At 36.3% G+C, this 21,696-nt stretch overlaps 1 protein-coding gene across 1 annotated transcript in view; it reads left to right on the top strand.

The window, feature by feature from the left end:
• DNAH8 (dynein axonemal heavy chain 8) overlaps positions 1-21,696 on the top strand; it is a gene marked incomplete at its 3' end in the record, with an annotated part of 299,195 nt that overhangs the window by 130,032 nt on the left and 147,467 nt on the right. The window contains exons 41-50 of the mRNA XM_084228672.1: positions 703-890; positions 3,265-3,351; positions 3,451-3,558; positions 4,579-4,713; positions 6,603-6,764; positions 8,704-8,950; positions 9,040-9,281; positions 9,365-9,505; positions 14,292-14,529; positions 21,478-21,620. Coding sequence (XP_084084798.1) covers positions 703-890; positions 3,265-3,351; positions 3,451-3,558; positions 4,579-4,713; positions 6,603-6,764; positions 8,704-8,950; positions 9,040-9,281; positions 9,365-9,505; positions 14,292-14,529; positions 21,478-21,620 — 1,691 coding nt within the window. The remainder of the gene's footprint in view (positions 1-702; positions 891-3,264; positions 3,352-3,450; positions 3,559-4,578; positions 4,714-6,602; positions 6,765-8,703; positions 8,951-9,039; positions 9,282-9,364; positions 9,506-14,291; positions 14,530-21,477; positions 21,621-21,696) is intronic.

Here is a 21,696-nt window from a genome sequence, read left to right as displayed (position 1 = left end):
ACATTGCAAAAAGAAATGGAAAATTTGATGGAAAAATGTAAGGGTTAAAGGGTAGACATATGAATTCCAACATTCGAGCAATGTAAATTCCTAAGGGAGAGAGGAAAAACTGGAGGGGGCAATAATAAAAGAAAGATCATTTTGTACCCCTAAAGATAATGAAGGTTTTCATCCTTAGAGATTAGACAGGAACAATGTTCATGCTATTCAGGTCTTTCTTTGTGCTGGGTTATGTAAGGAATAAATAGAAATCCCTTTGGTCTTTCCCTGTCTCACCCAGCATCCTGACATTTCTATCTCATTGCAACAAAAAGGGAAAAGCATGATCTGACCCAGACAGGGCATCCTTTATTTTGTCAGTTTCCTTAAATATTAGGGCTCCTTCCACCCCTGTCCCCAGTAGAGGTGGCATTTCCAGACTGAATCAAATTTTATCACCATTCAGCATCGCTGGGTGTAATGACATGTCCGCATTTTCAGTTTGGTAGTGTACTATTTTCATTGTTTTGCTGATAATGTGCAAATAGTTAACCTGTCTACATCACTGTAGTTAAATATGTTTTTATAAATAACCAGATATGAAGTTTTATATCAATTATGTTTCAATATATAACTGCTAGGGAGCAATTTGGAAAAATAATTGGTGTCCAGAAGGTATATTATAAAGTAACACCTTTCAAATTAACTGTTTTTCACTACCAGGTCTTGCACAGTCAGGTTCTTGGGGCTGTTTTGATGAGTTTAACAGAATTGAATTGCCTGTATTGTCAGTGGCAGCCCAACAAATTTATATTGTTTTGACAGCAAGAAAAGAGAGAAAAAAGCAGTTCATTTTTTCTGATGGTGATTGTGTTGATTTAAATCCAGAATTTGGAATCTTCTTAACAATGGTAAGAACATAGACTTCAAATGCAATTTGACTGGTTTAATTGTTATAGACTTAAAACAAAAGAAATATATTAGTGGATAAGTTACTATCCTGGGATGGTGAGCGATTCTTTTTAATTGCATGATTATTTTTGCGTAGTAAAACTGGCTCAGACAGAAGATAAGATAGTAATACATTAACAATAATAATGGCACTGCACTTGAGCACTTATTATGTATGAAATGTGAAGCTCAGTGTTTTATGAATTGTATCAGAATGGTTAGCAGCAGTAATAAATAATTCCCAAATTTTAGTGACTTAAAATCACAAAGTTTTATTTCTCTCTCATGTCACATCTCCATTGTAGGGTGATAAGGTAGAAGTAGGAAGCACAGGATGTACTTTGTATGTTCTTATTCTCGTACTCTCTCCATCATTGCTGGTTGCTGTAGCAAAGGAAAAAGAACACATGAAAATTAAGTTCTGGCTCTTGGAGTTTCTGTACAGATGTGACACAAGTCACAAGTCATTGGTTAAAGCACTTTACATGGCCGCGCCCAACCTCAGGGGGCTAGGAAATTGCAGTTCTGATACTGTATTTTGTGTGATGGATATTTTATAACAGGTACATGAGGATCAGGGAGATTTAAAAACTAAGTCACACAGCCACTTAGCTAAAAACATTATTGTCTGTCTAACATAAAAACTTGCCTATTTACCCCTGCATGTGGTTTTTCTCTGATGGAAATGATTAAAATTTCCAAAATAATTCATAAAGTTCCTGTAACAAATAATTGTAGCAAATTCAGTTACCATGTGATTGAGATCAGAGTTTTGAGATACAGTGTTGTCCAGAAAATGAAAGGCATCTCCAGGGGAGGGGGAGGGAGAGGGAAAACGAGGGCAGGAACTGCAAAAGGGACTAAGGTGATGGTACAGGAGTGAAGTGTTGGTGGAAATTCTATGGGGACTATACCTGATGTAAAACATATACAAATAAAGAAATTAATTTTTAAAAAAGAAAATGAAGGCTTGAATAAATAAATTTTCTATGAACTGGAGAAGTCAAATTAATGTTGAATCACCTTTACTTAATGTTCTCTATATTTGTTCTCTAATTTGCGAGCTATGATAAATTATCTTTGTCCCAGTGGACAAAGATAAATTATAAATCACAAAATCAGGAAAGTTTCTGATGAATTTTTTTTTAATTAGCAAGCATCTATATAAGTAATTGGGTATAAATAACAATTTAAAGTGACCAGTTAGAACTCAGGAAATGGGAAAAGAAACTTACTCAATATGAAACTTTGGCTTAGGAGAATTTAAAAGAAGTTTAACATTCTGGCTGGATTAAAAATAATATTACAAGTATCAATTAGCTACTGCATTAGGCTGTGAGAATAACAAACATTAAAAGCAATTGCTTAACATGTAGCATTCTCCTACAATCCTGCTTCTGTTTCTGTCTTCACTTTACATTATGATCCAAGATGTTACAGAAGCATTTCTATTTTGTTGCAACAAAGCTGGTTGAATCAACTTCCTTCAGAACAAACATCAAGGATACTTCATACCATGTATCCCTTGTAGGTACAATGTAGAATCTAACAGGCCCATTCGATTGCAAGGCAGGCTGGGAAATGTAGTTTTTAAACTGGGTCGTACTGCACTTGGGTTACAGCTGGGGTTCAAGGAAGTTGTCTAAGGAAGAAGAAAAAGAATACTATAGGCAACCAGCAATCTTTTATATTTCCAGTATGAAATAAGATATCTGGCTTACTGACAGTGCCCAGTAAATGTTGAGGGAGTGAAGGTTTCTTAATGTAGTTTCTTAAAATAACTGACCCTTCTCTGCCTTACTTGTCTTGGAACCCCTAACATTTCCCTTGGGATTTTTGGGTCTGACCTATCCCTAACCTTCAACTACTTATCAGGCCTTAGCTTCCTTTCCACTTCTACTTTTATTCCTTTCACAATTTACAAATGAAACAAAATTTACCTAAGTAAAATTTCCACAATGAAATCCTGAATTTTCTTCCTCTTTCAATCACATATTAGATTATAATTATCCTAGAATTTATTTATTTTCTTTTACTTGTTTTCTAATTTCTTAACCATTAGATACACAATGCTTAGTTTTTTTGCTACACAAAGTTGTATCTCTCTGTGTGTTTAACTTTACTAGTATAATAATAGGGAAATACATAAGCAGGAGTGAGGTGACATTAATAGCTATTATGTTCCAATACACATTTCTGAGAAAGAAGGGATGTGATCTGAATCTAATGTTTTTCAGTACCACCTTAGAATCTGAACTAGGGATTTGAAATGTGTTTGTACTCATGAGATGAAATGATATCAACAATTAAAAATGAAATAATTTTAACTTTTAGAATCCTGGATATGCTGGGCGCCAGGAACTTCCAGAAAACTTAAAAATTCAGTTTAGAACTGTTGCTATGATGGTTCCTGACAGACAGGTATGTGTGTATACAAAATACAGTTTAAAAACATAACAGAGTTTCTGTTCTTCAGTTTGATGCAAGAGTCATTGAAAATATCACTATTTTAATTTTCAGATCATTATGAGAGTTAAACTTGCAAGCTGTGGTTTTCTTGAAAATGTTATCTTGGCTCAGAAGTTTTATGTTCTTTATAAGCTCTGTGAAGAGCAACTTACTAAACAGGTAAATTTATGAATCTCTTTTCCCTTAGCTATCAAACTTCATTTTTTTTACTTTGCAATTTTATCTTGATAAATGCTGATCTGTGAGTTAAGCAAAATCTTATGGATTATTTCTAAAATATATTTATAATTAATTTGACCTATTGATTATGCATTTTAAAAATCTTTTTATTTTGAAGTAATTATAGATTCACAGGAAGTTGCAAAGAAATGCACTGGGAGGTCCTCTGTCCTCTTGACCTTGCTTCTTGACATGTTAACATTTTATAACTATAGTATGATAACAAAACCAGAAGGTTGAATTGAGTACATAATAATAGTAATAATAATTGACACCCAAAAGAAATAGTTAACAAACTTTATAGAATGAGTGTGTGTGTGTGTGTGTGTGTGTGTAGTTCTAGGCTGTTATGCTCATGTGTAGGTGCTTATAACCATCATCAAGATATAAAATTGTACTATTACCACAAGGTTCCCTCACACTACCCCGTTAGAGTCACAGTCTCCTCTCTCCCAATTCCAAATCTCTTGCAGCCTCTAATTTTTCTCCATCTCTATCATTTTGTTATTTCAAGAATGTTAAAGGAAAACACATAGTATGTAACCTGTTGGTTATGCATTTTACATGTTTGCTGCTCAGACTGTAGTAGATAGTATTATTCTCAAAAGATATTTAAAATGTGAACACTGTATCATACAGCTTGGTCATTGTCAGTCAAAGGAAGGGCAGGAGAATTGAACTCATAAAACTTTACAGCTTAATCACCTCCAAAACTCGAAGGTACAAATATATATATAGGGTTACATAGTAGCTTGCATCTGTCAAAACTTAACCATTATACATTTAAGACATCTGCATTTCACTGTATATAAATTTTATCATAGATGTTAAAAAACTCAAAAAAAAATTGCAAGAAAACCCCTACAGAGTCTGAGTACCAAGATATTTACCTTTACATTTGCAGTGAGTCTACATTTGAAAATTAAAATCAAATAATTTTTCCCTTTTTCCCTATCTTAGGTTCATTATGACTTTGGGTTGAGAAATATTCTATCCGTGTTGAGAACACTTGGATCTCAAAAAAGAGCCAGACCTGAAGATAGTGAATTAAGCACTGTCATGCGAGGACTAAGAGATATGAATCTTTCTAAATTGGTATCTTTCATCTCTGAATTCACTTCTCTTCCAAGATTTGACCTGGTTTCTTTCTACTCAGATGACAAATGGGGGTTGGCTCATGTTGAGCTGTGAGCATTAATAATTGCAGGGACAGTGGGCGTGCAAAGCAACCACTGTGCTTCCAAAAGGGGGAATATACCTCATGGCCTTGAATGACCAGCAGATTGTGGAAATGCATCCTCTTAGCAGTTGTGTGCCACAAAACAGCTCCCGGGGGCTTCAGCCCCCAAATATCAGTCTGACCAGCTACCGTTTTTTCATAATGTAGCACAGATTCTAAACATAAAAATCTGGATTCATAGGGAACCAGGCGAACCTTTTTCTTTCTCAGGATGACTAATTCATGACTATGTCTCTCCTAAAACAGCAGCATCTTTTCTAATTTCCAAAAATGCATTAAAATTTTGCTGTGGAAATTGCAGTAGTTATTTCACTACTTCCATGCTTTATCATAAGTATATCTGGTTCTTCTGAACTAGCTGATAGGTAGGTTTGTGCTCCATATTATGTCCATGCCCCAGAAATACAAAGTTTAGGAAGAAATGTTTCTTACGATGCTCACATTCTAGTTACAAAAACTAACAATCAATATCTGCTTATTTCCATACCAATACAAAAGCCTTTACAAGGTCTGGTGCAAGCATGCACAGGGTGGGGGGTTTACTATTGATTCAGGCGGATGGATAGAGTCAGGAGCCCTTGGTGGATACAGGCCTTTTAATGGTGCATCAGGGAACAGGTACACAGACACACCAGACAGGGAGGGTGGCATTCAAGGAGACAGGTAGGGTGGGGGCTGGTAGGCAAATGAGACCCCAGACCCATGATAATAGCCACCCTTGCTCCCTGGCGTTCTCTCTGGCATTCTGAAGTCACACTGCTGAGTGGTCCCCTTCACTGTGCTGTCCCCACCGCCTTTATCCTTCGCCTCTAGGCACAGGTGTGAGCATTTACGTGTGTGCAATCCTGTGCTCTTTGGGCCCAGTGTCTGTAATTACAGGTGCGCATGCTCTATGCTCACGCTCCCAAGCACTTTTTGTGTAGGCCATGGGTAGCATCTGTAGAGGCTAGCTATAGGGAGGTGGAAAAGAGCCTGATGACTCCATTTATCCTTCACAGGGGTATTGTCTTGTTCCGGCCTCGTAGCAGCTCTGTGGGCTCTAGATGGTTAGGTGTGCCTGTGGCCATGTTTTTTGTATGAGGGAACTGAGTTTGGAGGATTCACACAATCATAGTTAGTGAGAAGTTAGAACAAAGATCCCCAAGACTTTCTAATGCCAAATCCTCTGCTCTTTTCGGAACACTTTATCACCTCCCTTAATTAATGGTGTTCTTGAAATTTCTCGACAAGAATTCCAGAAAGGATCAGAAAAGCCCCAGCAAATAAGGTGAAATCAGAGTGAGTCAGTGGTTGGCAGCCTGCTGTTCATAAGGCAGAGCAAGACCCTGAAGTTTTAGAATTTTCAACCAATGTTGCATGAGCCAGTCTTGCAGGATTATGTTAATTTCCTTATATAAGTAAAATATTAATGTTCTTTTCTCATGGGATTGGGATTATATGTTGCATGTTTTCAAGGTCAGTGGACATAGCTGTCTGTGAGAAGCAGAACCTTCTTATGATAAGGTAATGTGATCAAACCTTAGAGCAGAAGCCTGAGGCTAAATTGTGGAAGACAATTGTGAATGTCAAGGATCTTGGGATGCAATATTATAGGTAATGTGGTGGTTTCAGGAGAAAGGACTAGAGAATGTGAGTCTGGTTAGGAGAGAAGTGAGGATCATTTGAGAGTGAAGTTATATGTGCTTCCTTGCCAGACAGTAAACATTTGTTGACTGAATGAATAAATTATCCTATGATATCTTAGGTTGATGAAGATGAACCTCTGTTCCTCAGCTTAATCAATGACCTGTTTCCAGGATTACAGCTGGATAGTAGTACTTATGTGGAACTGCAAAATGCAGTGGAGAAGCAGGTTAATCTAGAAGGGTTGATTAACCATCCACCTTGGAATCTCAAACTTGTGCAGGTAAAGACATTTTAATCTGTTCTCAGTATAATGACCAATGTGTGCTGTTAAAGGTCTCCATTTGAATAGAACTCACAATACTCGTCTGACTTGATGAAATGTTGAAACTAAATCAAAATCATCATCATTGCAAGAAGAACCCTTGGGGGTGGGGATGTGAATGCAGGTCCCAGAGGAATGGTGTAGATTCCCTGCCTCAAGGTGAACAAGCCATAATTGTGGTTACTTACAGCTGCTGAGAAGGCAAGGCAGACCCAGAAGCTCAAGATGACTGGGAGGGGATGGGACAGCTGGGCTGGGCACTGCGCCAGTCTGAGGTATTGCCTGCACCTGGTGCCTTCATGGTGCTTTCCTGGCACCAGCCCAAGGAATCTGGGCTTGGACATGTTCACACCTGCACTGAAACTTTATCTTTAGGTGTCTTTCTGTCCATCACATTTCCTCCTTGTGACATCCACCTGCCTACTTTATAAGCGAATTAACAAACTGGAGCAGAGTTGCAGGATTAGAGCTCTTTGAATTTGAGCTGAAATTGCAGAGAGTTAGAAGCTGTATTTGAAGAATAACAATTCTTACTTTAACTTATGTTCTTGCCAGATTATAGGACATGCAAGTATATGTATCTTCCGTGTATTAAATACATCCAAATCTTACAAGGAAATCTATGGGAGAAAGTTTAAGTATTTTTCTTTGCCCGTGTGTGAGAAACCATCTTAATTTTTTTTAATTTCTAGGAAGACATCATTTTACATATGACATACAAACAGTACATTGAGGACTAAGATCCTCGCCATCTCAAAGGCTGTCTCGCTACTTTAGAACATACTGTCACAGCCAGTGTTTCTGTTACTTTCCCACTATGGGTTGCAGTAGTAAACATTTCTATCTTAGGCAGTGACTCAAATTTTATCTCTCAGAAGTTATAAGAACTTTGACTTCTTATTTCTATTAGGGAATTTTATATATAGATACGCTCCTTCCCTGGCTTTTGCATACTTATGCTTAGCTGCTACTAGACATTCAGTCCACCCTAGAAAGGTGCAGCCACTTTGTTGTCCAGTACAAAAAGCAGGCAGTGCCATGGCTTGGGAGCTTATTTCCCACACATCTTCCAACCAGTCTCTCCTTTGTTATGTACTGATGGGCAATAAAGTAGGTAATTTCAGTCTCTTTGGTTCTGTGTGGAACAAACATTGAAGTGCGATGTCCCTTGCCACATCAATCTGCCTTCTATAGATTTTGTCCTCAATCACACCTCGCTTGACGTCCCCCATTCCTGTCCCATTGCCCCCAAAGCTTCTTCATCAGTTTTGGGGGGAAGTAGTACAAGTGACTCAGTGTACAGAATCCTCATCTCAAGCTGTATCTACTTTTAGGGCAAATGTAGCTCAGCCTCATGTGATGGTGTGTGCTGCTGCTTTCTGACACGAGGGGGCAGTGCCATCACATTGGATGCCGAGAGGTACCTGCTTGGGAAAGCTGCTTGTCAAGTCTCAGCAAATCAACATCTCAAGAATAGCAGTTTGTTTAGACTCAAGGTCAAAATAAGGAGGGTGCAATTGTATGGGGAATATAACCAAAATGAAAATGCATGCATTGTGCAAAAATGAAAAATGATGTACGAATTATATAAAATAAAATATTAAAAAAAGAATAGCAGTTTGTAAAGCAAAAATTGAATGATTTCCAAAATGCGATTCAAATGCCACACTGTCATTACCTTACCAGCTATAATTTTATGACGTGGTGCTAATTTGCTCTCCATACTTACTAAAACAAATAAAATTTTATTTTGCTCTTTAAAAAATATTTTAAATAATGAATTAGTTACTTTAGGAAGAGCTTATTGAAAGCCTTTTAAATTTCAGTGCATTGTTTCTATGAATGTCAGAGAGAGGGCCTTCAGCCACATCTTCCAGCTAATTCTCTCGTTCTGCAGCTCTACGAGACCTCTCTGGTGCGCCACGGGCTGATGACTCTTGGGCCCAGCGGTTCTGGGAAGACAACCGTTATCACAATCCTGATGAAGGCATTAACAGAATGCGGGAGGCCTCACAGAGAAATGCGAATGAATCCCAAAGCTATCACTGCCCCGCAGATGTTTGGCCGACTGGACACTGCTACCAATGACTGGACAGATGGGATTTTTTCTACTCTGTGGAGAAAAACATTAAAAGCTAAAAAAGGTACATGCGCTCCCCTTTGTGATCATTTTCTTTGCCGGTTTATTAATGACACAATGACCTATTCAATTTTCTGTTTTAATTATTTGCAGGTGAAAACATTTTCCTCATTTTGGATGGCCCTGTAGATGCCATTTGGATCGAGAACTTAAATTCTGTGTTGGACGATAATAAAACCCTCACATTAGCGAATGGCGATCGCATCCCCATGGCTCCTACTTGCAAGCTCTTGTTTGAAGTGCACAACATTGAGAACGCCTCGCCTGCCACGGTCTCTAGGATGGGCATGGTCTATATCAGCAGCTCTGCTCTCTCCTGGAGGCCCATATTACAGGTGGGACGAGAGACCCTCACATGCATGCTGTCTTTCCACGCTTCACTTTCTTAATAAACAGGACACCTGTCTTTTTGCTGCAGGCCTGGTTGAAGAAGCGCACTGCACAGGAAGCTACTGTATTCCTAAATCTGTTTGATAAAGTGTTTGAAGATATGCATACATATATGAAGCTAAACCTCCATCCAAAAATGCAGCTCTTAGAGTGCAACTATATTGTACAAGTAAGTTTGTTTCTGGATAGTCACTTTGTAGATTTTGAGATCCTTTTCCCACTCAGTTGCAGTTTAGAGGCATCTGAAATAGAAAAGTCATATAGTCTATAGAAATCCTTTTGTGATGTGGCTTTGAAGGTGCTGACAAGTCTGATTCCTCTTAAAGATCTCATTAATGCTCTTAATGACATTTCTTTATTATTTTCACTTCCCATTGTCAGGGGAGGAGAAATGAACTATGTTTCCCATCATCAAGTTTTGTAACCTTCCCAGATTGTCTTCAATTATGAGAGTAGACAAGATAAATAAAACTGGCAGTTTTATAGAAGAATACAAAAAGGAGCTTGGGGCAATCAGGAAAACTTAGGTGGCAATTTTGGCTATGTAAATTTAGCACATATCAGATAGAGGAAAACTTTAAACAATTCTGAGTAGTTTATAGCATTTTCCCCTACACTTAGTTTTCCTTATTAGCTTTTGGAACAGAAATTGTCAGATGTTTTTATTTTATATTTTTTTCATTTTGAAATTATGTTTATTGGAGTAACATTGATTTCTGCTTTGTTTCTGCCCTGTAACAAGAGTAAGGCTTTACACCTCTGCAAATGTATGTTTTTATGTGCTTGTCACCAAAACACCAATAATCTTTCACTCTAGTCAACTGAGTCCCCTCCCCTCGTTATCCTTACACTCCAGCCTTTCTGTTAGCCTCAGTTCTGCTGTCAAATTTCAAGGGCTTTCTTTTTGTCTGTTCCTTTGATTCATTTTTTTGTATTTCATACATGAGTGAATCATCTGATATTTGTCTTTCACATTCTGACTTATTTCACTTAGATAGTCCCCTCCAGTTCCAAAATGGTGGGATTTCATCTTTTGTTTATAGCTGAGTAGTATTCCATCATGTATACATACCACATTTTTTTAAGCCAGTCATCTGTCTCAGGCATTTAGCTTGGCTATGTAAATAGTGCTGCAGTGCACGTAGAAATGCATAAATACATCTTCAAGTTAGTATTTTTGTATTCTTCAGGTAGATATTTAGGAGTAGAATTGTTGAATCATACAACAGATTTATTTTTAATGACTTGAGAAACCTCCATATTCTTTCCCTGGAGAATGGACTAGTGTTTATTCCCACCAACACTGTATGAGGATTTCTTCCCCTCCCCCCCCCATACCCTCACCAACACTTGTTTCGGGTCTTCTCACAGGTGTGAGGTGTATCTCATTGTAGTTTTGATTTGCCTTTTCCTCAAATATAAAAGATAAAAGATAAAAGATAATGAGACTTTTTTCATGTTCCTGTTAGCCATCTGGATGTCTTTTTTGGAGAAATATCCATTTCAGTCTTTTGCCTTTTTTTTTTTTTTTTTTTGATTGGGGTATTTGTTTTCTTATTGAGGTTTTTTTTGTAGATTTTGGATATTAACCTTTTGTGGGATGTATAATGTACAGAAATTTTCTTCCATTTGGTACAGTGGTTTTTTGTTTTGTTTTAATGATAATTTCTTTCACTTGCAAAATTTTTAAATTACATTTACTTTTAATGTCACTGTAGTTGAGTCCCCAGGGACATTCCTGAAGCCAATATTGCAGAGTATTCTGCTGTATTTTCTTCTATGTATTTTATGGTTTCAGGTCTTTTATCAAAGGCTTTGATCCATTTTGAATTAATTTTTGTGTATTACATGAAATAGTGGTGTAGTCTCATTCCTTTGCCTGTGGCTATCCAGTATTTCCAATACCATTTGTTAAATAGACTTTCCTTTCTACAGCTTTTTTGCATAAATTATCTGTCCATATAAGTGTGGGTTTATTTCTGGGCTTTCAATTCTATTTCATTGATCTATTTGACTTTTTATTACAGTGCCATACTATTTTGATTACTTTACAGTATATATTGCTTTATAGTATAATTTAAAACCTGGTAGTGCAATACCAGTTTTTCTTTTTTTTTTTTTTGTTAGGTTTGCTTTGGCTATTCAGGGTCTTTTGTGGTTCCGTACAAAATTTCAGTAATGTTTGTGCTGTTTCCTTGAAGAAAGCAATTTTGATAGGAATTACATAGGACCTTTGATAGGGATTACATTAAATTTGTCTATTACTTTGGGTAAGATAGCCATTATAACAATCTTAATTCTTCCAATCCATAAGTCTGGAATATCTTTCAATTCCTTGTGTTGTCTTTTATTTCTTTTAGCAATATCTTGTAGTTTGTTGTATAGGTCTTTCACCTCCTTTTCTCAGTTTATCCTTAGGTACTTAAATATTTATTTATTTATTTATTATCTTTATATTCCCCATACAATTGCATCCCCCTTATTTTGACCCCAATCTCTCCTTTCCCCACCCCCCCCATAGTGTGTCTCTGAGTTATAGTTGTTTGTTGATTTTGATTTTTTCTTTCTTATAGTTATTCTTTTTCCTGGTCCCTTATTTAGGTTTTCTAGATTCCTGCTATGAGTGAGACTATCTGGTATTTTTCTTTTTCTTTCTGGCTTATTTCGCTAAGCATGATCCCTTCCAGCTCTATCCATGTTGTTGCAAATGGCATGTGCTTATCTTTTTGATTGCTGAGTAATATTCCATTGTGTATATTTACTTAAATATTTAATACAATTGTAAATGGGATTATTTTATTGATTTCTTTTTCTTTTAGTTCATTGTGTATAGGAATGTGACAGACTTGCATATTGACTTTGTAGTTTGCTAATTTACTGTACTGATTTATTGTTTCTAATAGCTTTTTAGTGGAGTCTTTAGGGTTTTCTATGTATATTTTCATACCATCTGCAAATAGTAATAGTTTTACTTCTTTGCCCATTTGGATTCCTCTTATTTCTCTATCTTGCCTTATTGTTCTAGCTAGGACTTCCAATATCATGTTAGATAACAGCAATGAGCAAGTGGGCATCCTTGTCTTATACTTGATATTACAGGGAAAGCTTTCAGTTTTTCACAATAGAGTATGGTGTTAATTGTGGGTTTGTCATATATAATCTTTATTATGTTGAGGTATTTTTCTTTTATTCCCATTTTACTGTCATTTTAAACATAAATGAATATTGAATCTTGTCAAATACCTTTTTAACCTTCTAATGGCAAATTCTTTCTCTGTATCTATGATTGATCATGTACTTTTTATCTTTCCTTTTGTTGATTTGGTGAATAATGCTATTTGATTTTATATGTTAAACAATCTCTATATCACTGGAATAAATACCACTTGGTCATATGTATGATCTTTTAATGTATTGTTTAATTTTGTTTGCTAAGATCTTATTGAGGGTTTTGCATCCATGTTCATCAGGGATTTTGGTCTGTAGTTTCCTTTTTTTGTGATATGTTTGTCAGCTTTTGATAGCAGGGTAATGTTGGCCTCATGAAATATACCCAAAAAATCACAGATTTCTTTTTTTTTTAAAGATTTATTTATTTATACAGGAACTGGGGTACAGTCAGAGGTACAGAAGGGTGAGAGAATTCACCAGAGACAGAGTAGGAAGCAGAACAGGCAGATAGACCAAAGACACTGCTGCGGGGAACAGCGGGCGAGGCAGGAGAGGTCTGCCACGCCATGTGGGTTTCTCCCTGGCCAGCTGGGAATTGAACCCGCACTGTAGAGGCTGCGGACAGTTTCACAGCACAGCGCTCAACTCGCTGTGCCACCAGGGAGGCCCTAAAATCACAGATTTCTAACAACTATTTAATTCTAGTGTGTAGGTGATCTCTGCTTATCCATGCTAGTGTAAGAGGAACTAGTCAGTGAAGGGTGTGTACTTTAGAAATACTCGGAACACAAATCAATTAGTCAGCAGTTGCTTTAATATTCATAATATAAGTAAAATCTTATTTTGAAATAATATTGTTTTGAAAGACTGAGGTTATTGTACTGTAGTGTAAATTTCTTTCTAATGATTAACGGGGGGTTGACACATTTGTTCTTAAAGAGTCAGAGAATAAATATTTTAGACTTTGGACAATTCTCTATCTCACCCACTCAATGCTGCTGTTGATTCACAAAAGCAGCCACACACAATGTATATATGAATGAATATGACTGTGATTCAGCAAAACTTTTTTTGCTAAATAAGTGATTGACTTCTAAGGCCACAATTTGCTGACCCTTACAAATGTCTGAATAGCCAAACTAAATTTATTTACTTTTTAAAGAGATTCATTTTTATTTATGTATGCATGCAAGAACTGGGGTATAGGCCAGAGGTGTGGGGGGTGAGAGGATTCACCAGAGAAAGTGGGGAACAGAACAGGCAGATCTACTTAAATACACTACTGAGGGGAGTACCAGGGGAGACAGGAGAGGTCTGCTGCACCATCTGGGTTAGCTCCCTGGCCGGGGATTGAACTCATGCAGCAGTGCCTGGCAATAGCTTGGTAGTAGCACTGAGAGTTTAACCCCTGAGTCACCAAGGAGGCCCCAGCCAAACTAAATTTAGATTCAGAAATAGCCTTTGCAAACATCTAGTCTAGGCCTTTTTTCTTTTTTTTTTTTTAGGTTAGGAAACTGAGACTCAGAGAGATTAGTGGCATGAACGTGGAGTAGAAACCACACCTCCAGATTCTCAATTGGAATCTGTTCTGCTTAACCATGGCAACCTGTTTAAATAATGGATAGTTTTTTCTTCTAAGTACTCTTGGCTATAGGACAATGCTCAAGCAAAATCTGGAGATATATTTGTTTTCTTCTGTCTTTACTTCCTCCTTTTATGTTTATTATTAATAATTTTATTAAAAATTTAAATATAAAAATTTATTCTATTTTACACATTTTCAGTCTCTCACTCTTCTGGAAGGATTGATTCCCTCCAAAGAAGAAGGGGGTGTTTCATGTGTTGAACATCTACATAAGTTATTTGTGTTTGGCCTGATGTGGAGTTTAGGAGCACTTCTGGAATTGGACAGCAGAGAGAAGCTTGAAGTCTTTTTACGAAACCACAAAAGCCATTTAGACTTACCAGAAATACCCAAAGACACAAATCAAACCATGTATGAGTTTTATGTTACTGATTATGGTAAGTGCAATGAGATATACTTACAGCGAAATGACATTTTTTAAAATTGGAAAAATACAAATTTACATAAACTCTTTTTGTGGGAAAATAGTAAGCCAATGACAATGTAATTGTTAATACCATTTTCAAAAGGACCTATAAGGGAAATGATAGAATTCTGTACACTGGCTGCCCCAGGAACTGTTTAGAGACACTCCTAGCTTCTCCTTTTGGAATTCCCTAAGTGAAATCTGGTATAAATAAATTAATGATACCTCTTACATCGTCTACTTTATATTACTTGAAGAGGACAGTAGCAGTGCAGAGAACACAGATTCTTCATGATGCAAAGCATAATAATGCACATAACAGAGCAGTCCTGCAACTTCCGTCTTGGAAATGTCAGAATAAATAGAGAATGAGCCAAGCAGATTGGGTCCTACTTATAAGTAGCAGACTGGACAAAGCCCTGTGCTATGGCTCAGCCCCCAGCCTACTTTGTGTGACAGGGCCCTACTTACCTCTCCTTAAAATAAATGCCCTTGAGCTTAGTGCCCATCACCCAGAGCTTATCTCAAAATTCTTAAAAGCCCCAGAGAAGAAAAAGCATGCTTCCCAAAATAGTGTTCACCTCTGATTCTTCTTAAAACCCCAAAACATCAAAGGTACTTTTTTGTTTGTTTCAATGGGTAAACTCAAAAGGGTAGTAGAACAGAAAAGTAGGCAACAGTAACATCATTTTGAAAGCAAGAAAGGTAATTGGCAATTGGGTTAGCACACACAGTTTAACTCACTGGGCTAAACTGACATGGGAAGAGATGAGGAGCAATGTAAAGATTATTGCAGAAACTTCAAAGGGCTCAGGATGGGAAATTGGGCTGAAGGTAGAGCTAAAACCAGAGGGTTGCAAATCGTCTTCAGAAACAAATTGCCTGTACTACACTCCAAAACCATGCTACTAGACAGCTATACTGCCTCTCAGTGGAAAAGACTAAAGAATGTTTTTTTTTGAGAATCTAACACCTGGTTGGGGGACATGAGGAACATTTAGGGGTGGAAGTATTATACTGAATATGGGGATTAAGTGATTAAGTGAAAGTTTGTGTTGTAAAGGGCCTTTATAAAAAGACTGAGGTAAATGAAATTTTTCAGCTGACCATCTTTAGTCAGAACACACCAAAAGATGTTTCTTAGAATAGATCGATTAAGTTGATAGATCTCTTATTAGAAATATAAGGAAAATAAAGAGAAAACTTAAATTACTTCTGTCAAGAAAAAAAGGGGGCATCTCTTTTCTTCTCTGGGGCTTCCAAGAATCAGAGGTAAACAATATCTTGGGAAACATGCTTTTTCTTCTCTGGGGCTTTCAAGAATTTTGAGTTAAGCTCTGGATAATAGGTACTAAGTTCAAGGGCATTAAAAATAAGAAGTGAATATTGGAAAAAAACTTTAATACATTTGGCAATGTAGGTTAAATAGACATATTCCTTGAAAGATACAAACTATCAAAGTATCAGGAAGAAATAAATATAAATAATTCTGTCTCTACTAAAGAAATTGAATGTATAGTTGAAAACCTCCCGACAAAGAAAGCTCTAGACCCACTTTACTGATGAATTCTACCAGTTATTATGGAAGAAATAATACCAATTCTATTATAAACTCTTCCAAAATAAAGAAAATGTTTAAGAAAGAAACATTTTCCAAGTCCCTCGTATGAAATCAACATTATCCTGATATGAAACCAGAGAAAGTGGTTCTGCATCAAACTATAAAGCTTCAGCAAAGCAGTACAAATTATCAACAAAATAAAAAGGCAACCTACTGAATGGGAGAAAATATTTGCAAATCACATATCTGATAAGGGTTTAATAGCCAAAATATATGAAGAACTCATACAACCCATAAACAAACTAACTAACTAACTGATGCAATCCTATTAAAAATAGATAGGAAATTATTTTTTTTTTATAAATTTTATTGTTATATTCCCCATACAATTGCAGCCCCCCCACTCTGACCCCAATCCCTCCCCTCCCGCCCCCGCCCCCCTAAAAGTGTCTCTGGTTCATAGTTTTTTGTTGATTTTGATTTTCACTTTCTTATAGTTATTCATTTTCCTGGTCCCTTATTTAAGTTTTCTAGATTCCTGCTATGAGTGAGACCATCCGGTATTTTTCTTTTTCTTTTTGGCTTATTTCACTGAGCATGATCCCTTCCAGCGCCATCCATGTTGCTGCAAATTGCATGTGTTTATCTTTTTTGAATGCTGAGTAATATTCCATGGTATATATGTACCACATCTTCTTGATCCAGTCATCTATTTTTGGGCATTTGGGTTGTTTCCAAAGCTTAGCTATTGTAAACAGTGCTGCTATAAACATAGGGGTGCAGGTGTTCTTTGGAATTGATGTTTCTGTGTCCTTTGGGTAAATACCTAGGAGTGGAATTGCTGGATCATATGGAAGCTCTATGTTTAGTAGGTCCAGAAATCTCCACACAGCTCTCCACAGTGGTTGGACCAGTTTGCACTCCCACCAACAGTGCAGAAGAGTTCCTTTTTCTCGACACCCTCGCCAGCATTTGTTGTTGCTAGTTTTTTTAATATGTGCCATTCTCACTGGTGTAAGATGGTATCTCATGGTAGTTTTGATTTGCATTTCCCTGATGGCAAGTGATGTTGAACATTTTTTCATATGCCTGTTGGCCATTTGCATTTCCTCTTCAGAGAAGTTTCTTTTTAGCTCTTCTGCCCATTTTTTGACTGGATTATTTTCTTTGTTGTTGTTGAGTCTCATCAGCTCTTTGCAGATTTTTGTGATCAGTCCTTTATCATTAGTGTTGGGTGCAAAAATGTTCTCCCAGTTGGTGGGGTTTCTCTTTGTTTTTGTTATTGTCTCTTTTGCTGTGCAGAAGCTCTTTAATTTGATGTAGTCCCAGCTGTTTATCTTTGCTTTCACTATCACTGCTTTGGGTGATGTGTCTGTAAAGATGTCTTTGATGTGCAGATCACGTAGTGTTTCGCCTATATTTCCTTCTATATATTTTATGGTTTCAGGTCTTATGTCTAGTTCTTTAATCCATTTTGAGTTGATTTTTGTGTATGGTGTGAGGTAGTGGTCAAGCTTCATTCTTTTGCATGTAGCGACCCAGTTTTCCCAGCACCATTTATTGAACAAACTTTCTTTGCTCCAATGCATAGTCTTTGCTCCTTTGTCAAAGATTAGTTGACCATAAATCTGTGGGTTTATTTCTGGATTTTCTATTCGATTCCATTGGTCTGTATGTCTGTTCTTGTTCCAATACCATGCAGTTTTGATGATTATGGCTTTGTAGTATAGTTTGAAGTCTGGGAGTGTAATGCCTCCATTCCCTTCTTTTAAAAATAGATAGGAAATTAAATAAATGTTTTTCCAAAGATGATAAACAGATGATCAACAGGCACATGAAAAGACAATTAATATCACTAGCCATCAGGATAATGCAAATCAAAACCACAATGAAATATCACACCAGTTAGAATTGCTATTATCAAAAAGACAAGCTATAACAAGTGTTGGTGAGAATGTGGAGAAAAGGGACCCCCTATACACTGTTTGTGGGACTGTAAATTGGTCCACTATGGAAAACAGTATGGAACTTCCTGAAAAAAAAATTAAAAACAGAACTGCCATATGATTCAGCAATTTCTCTCCGATCTATCTGAAGAAAATGAAAATAGTAAGTCAAAAACATATATTCACTCCTATCCCATATTCATTGCAGCAGCATTATTTAAAATAGTTAAGATGTAAAGCCCACCTAAGTGTCTATCAATAGTTAAATAAAAAGTGTGTGTATACATACACACACACACACACACACACACACACACACAGTGGAATATTATTTTAGTAATAAAAAAGAATGAAACAGTCCCATCGTGACACCATGGATAGAACTTGAGCATTATGCTAAGTGTAATTAGTTAGATAAAGTAAAAAAAAATCATGTGCTCTCACTTTGTATGGAATCTAAAAAACAAACAAAAATCACCCAAACTCATAGACACTGAGAACAGATCGGTGGCTACCAGGTGTGAGTGGAGATAAGCTACATGGGTGAATGGGGTCAAAGGTTATAAACCTCCAATTATAAAATAAATAGCACTCATGAGAGCTACAGGGACTAGAGGGGAAAAATCAAGCACTGCACAAAAATAAATAATAATGTAAGAAAATAAATAAACTTACTTGTAAAAATAACACAATTACAAACTAATGGAAAACAAAGTAAATAGTTTTCAGGATGTTATGTACAGCATGGTGACTATAGTTAATAATACTATATTGCATATTTGAAAGTTGCTAAAAGTAAATCTTAAAAGTTTTCACTAGGATATTTTGTAAAAGTGTGTTGTGGTTATCATTTTGCAATATATACAAATATGGAATCATTATGTTGTATATCTGAAACTAATAATGTCATATTTCAAATATATCTTTAGAAAAAAACAGAGAAATAAGAACTAGAGGCCAGTATTCCTTAGGAACATTTATATAACTTTCTTAAAATTTTAACAAATGGCATTTAAAAAGGTATATGGAAAGGACAATGTATTAAGTTCAAATGGGTTTTTATTTTAGGAATGGAAATTTGGGCTAACATTTAAGAAACAATATAATTTACCATATTAACAGACTAAAACCAAACAAATCATACAGTCATCTAAATAGATATAGAAAAATATGGGACAATATTTAACAGGCTCTCGTGATGAAACTCTCAATAAATTAGGACTAAGAACTTATAAAAAAGCTGCCTTCCCAAGAGCAGAAGCATTAAAAAAAAAAAAAGAAAGAAAACAAGAAACCAAACTATACAAGAAAAAAAATTGTTAACTTGAATGTCATCAAAATGGAAGACTTTTGCTATTTAAAAGTCATTGTTAATAAGAAATCCAGCCATGATGTGAGAGGAAATATTTGAAAAATATGTATCTGATTAAAGGATTTTATCTAGAATGCATAAAAATGCCTACATTTCACTAATAGCAACTAGACAGCCAACCCAAACTTTAAAGAAGTAATAAATTTAAATAGATGCTTCACCAAAGAGGATATGTGAGTAACGATAAAAGCTATGAAAAGATAAGCAGCATCAATGCTCATTGGGGAAATGCATATGAAAAGCATAATGGGATGTGATCTCACTGTCACTAGCAGGCCAACACTGAAAAGATTAATGAAACCAAATATTGGTGAGTATTGGAACAACTGGAGCTCTGATATGTCTCTGAACAACTGGTACAGCTATTTTGGAAAACAGTTTGATGATTTTCTTAAAAGTGAAGCATGTGCTTACCATATGATTTAATTATTTTGCCAGGAAATCTGAAATTGAGGTTACATTCTAGTAGTGATTATTTGCTTTGCTACTATCAAATGTGTGCTCCCCTGCTCTGTTATCGTGCATTTCTGTGTGCACAGTAACTTTTTGAGGACAATTCCAAATCATAGTATAATCTTTTTGAAGACCTAAAATGGCAGTTAAACTCAACAATGCAGGCCCAACCATGCCAACACTTCAACTTAAATGGCAGCAATCCGAACAGCTCTGAGTAAGTCTGCCTAGCCTATGGTGACTGTAAGACATCACAGGTTGCAAGGTGCATCCCAGAGATGCTAAACTGGAAATTAAAATAAATTTAAATTGGTAATAACAATTATTACCATATAATAACAATTACATGGATCAGCACATTGGTAGTTTCTGTACATCAGGAGTCTGAACACTCTATATATTACACTAGTTTTAGGCCCAGATCTTTTCCTCCTATTTTTCAGCACAAACATCCTATGACCAGGAGTTAATTATTCTTTCCTTTTTTAAAAAAAGATTTATTTATTTATGCATACAAGAACTGGGGTGTAGGCCAGAGGTGCAGGGAGGGGGGAGGATTCACCAGAGACAGAATGGGGAGCAGAACAGGCAGATCTACTGAAATAACTGCTGAGGGGAGCAGTGGGTGAGGCAGGAGAGATCTGCTGCACCATGTGGGTAGCTCCCTGGCTGGCCGGGATCGGAATCAAACTGGTGCTGCTGTGACTGGCAATAGCTTGATAGTGCTGTCCTTAACCCCTGCACCACCAGGTCTCTCCCATCCTCTCAATTGATGTGGCTTTCTTACCAGGTACTAGTCAGATCATTTGTTTTATCATTAGCTGATTCTCATTCCATTTCAGATTCCACCCCAGATTGCTCTAGATGATGACTTAGCAATTTAAAACCTGACCTTGTAAACAGAAAAAACAAATTTAAATGATCAAATGTGGCATACAATGGATAAGCAGATATTTTAACATGCTTTAGGAAAATGTTTTATTTTATTTTATTTTTTAATTTTTAATATTTTATTTTATATAATTCTTACATCATTTTTCATTTTTGCACAATGTATGAATTATCATTTTGGTTATATTCCCCATACAATTGCACCCCCCCTTATTTTGACCCTAGTCCTTCCTCTCCACTTCCTTCCCCTCCTCCCCGTAGTGTGTCTCTGGTTTATAGTTGCTTGTTGATTTTGATTTTTATTTTGTATTAATTAGTCTTTTTCCTGGTCCCTTATTTAGGTTTTCTAGATTCCTGCTAAGAGTGAGACCATCCAGTATTTTCTTTTTCTTTCTGACTTATTTCACTGAGCATGATCCCTTCTAGCTCCATCCATGTTGCTGAAAACTGCATGTGTTTATCTTTTTTGATTGCTGAGTAATATTCCATGGTGTATATGTACCACATTTTCTTGATCAGTCATCTATTTTTGGGCATTTGGGTTGTTTCCATAGCTTAGCTATTGTAAATAGTGCTCAAAAATGTTTTAAATGTTTATGTGATTCTGATTATTGTTCTAGCGCTTGCATTTTTGTATTTTAAGATAACTTTCCAAGAGCACAGTTTTATTAAGTTCAATTTTTACTTATTGCATAGGTGATTGGGAACACTGGAATAAGAAGCTTCAGCCGTACTATTATCCAACAGACAGCATTCCAGAATATGCATCAATTTTGGTTCCAAATGTTGACAATGTTAGAACAAATTTTCTGATAGACACCATTGCAAAGCAAAATAAAGTAAGTTTGGTGGTTTCTTAAATGATCGAAAATCATGTAAGAAACATCCCGTTTTCACACAGTACAGACAGAAAAA

The sequence above is a fragment of the Talpa europaea genome (genome assembly GCF_964194135.1).
Source record: "Talpa europaea genome assembly, chromosome: 2".
NCBI lineage: Eukaryota > Metazoa > Chordata > Mammalia > Eulipotyphla > Talpidae > Talpa > Talpa europaea.
Note: the sequence above shows the minus strand (reverse complement) of the source record. Positions and strands in the feature narration are given on the sequence as shown.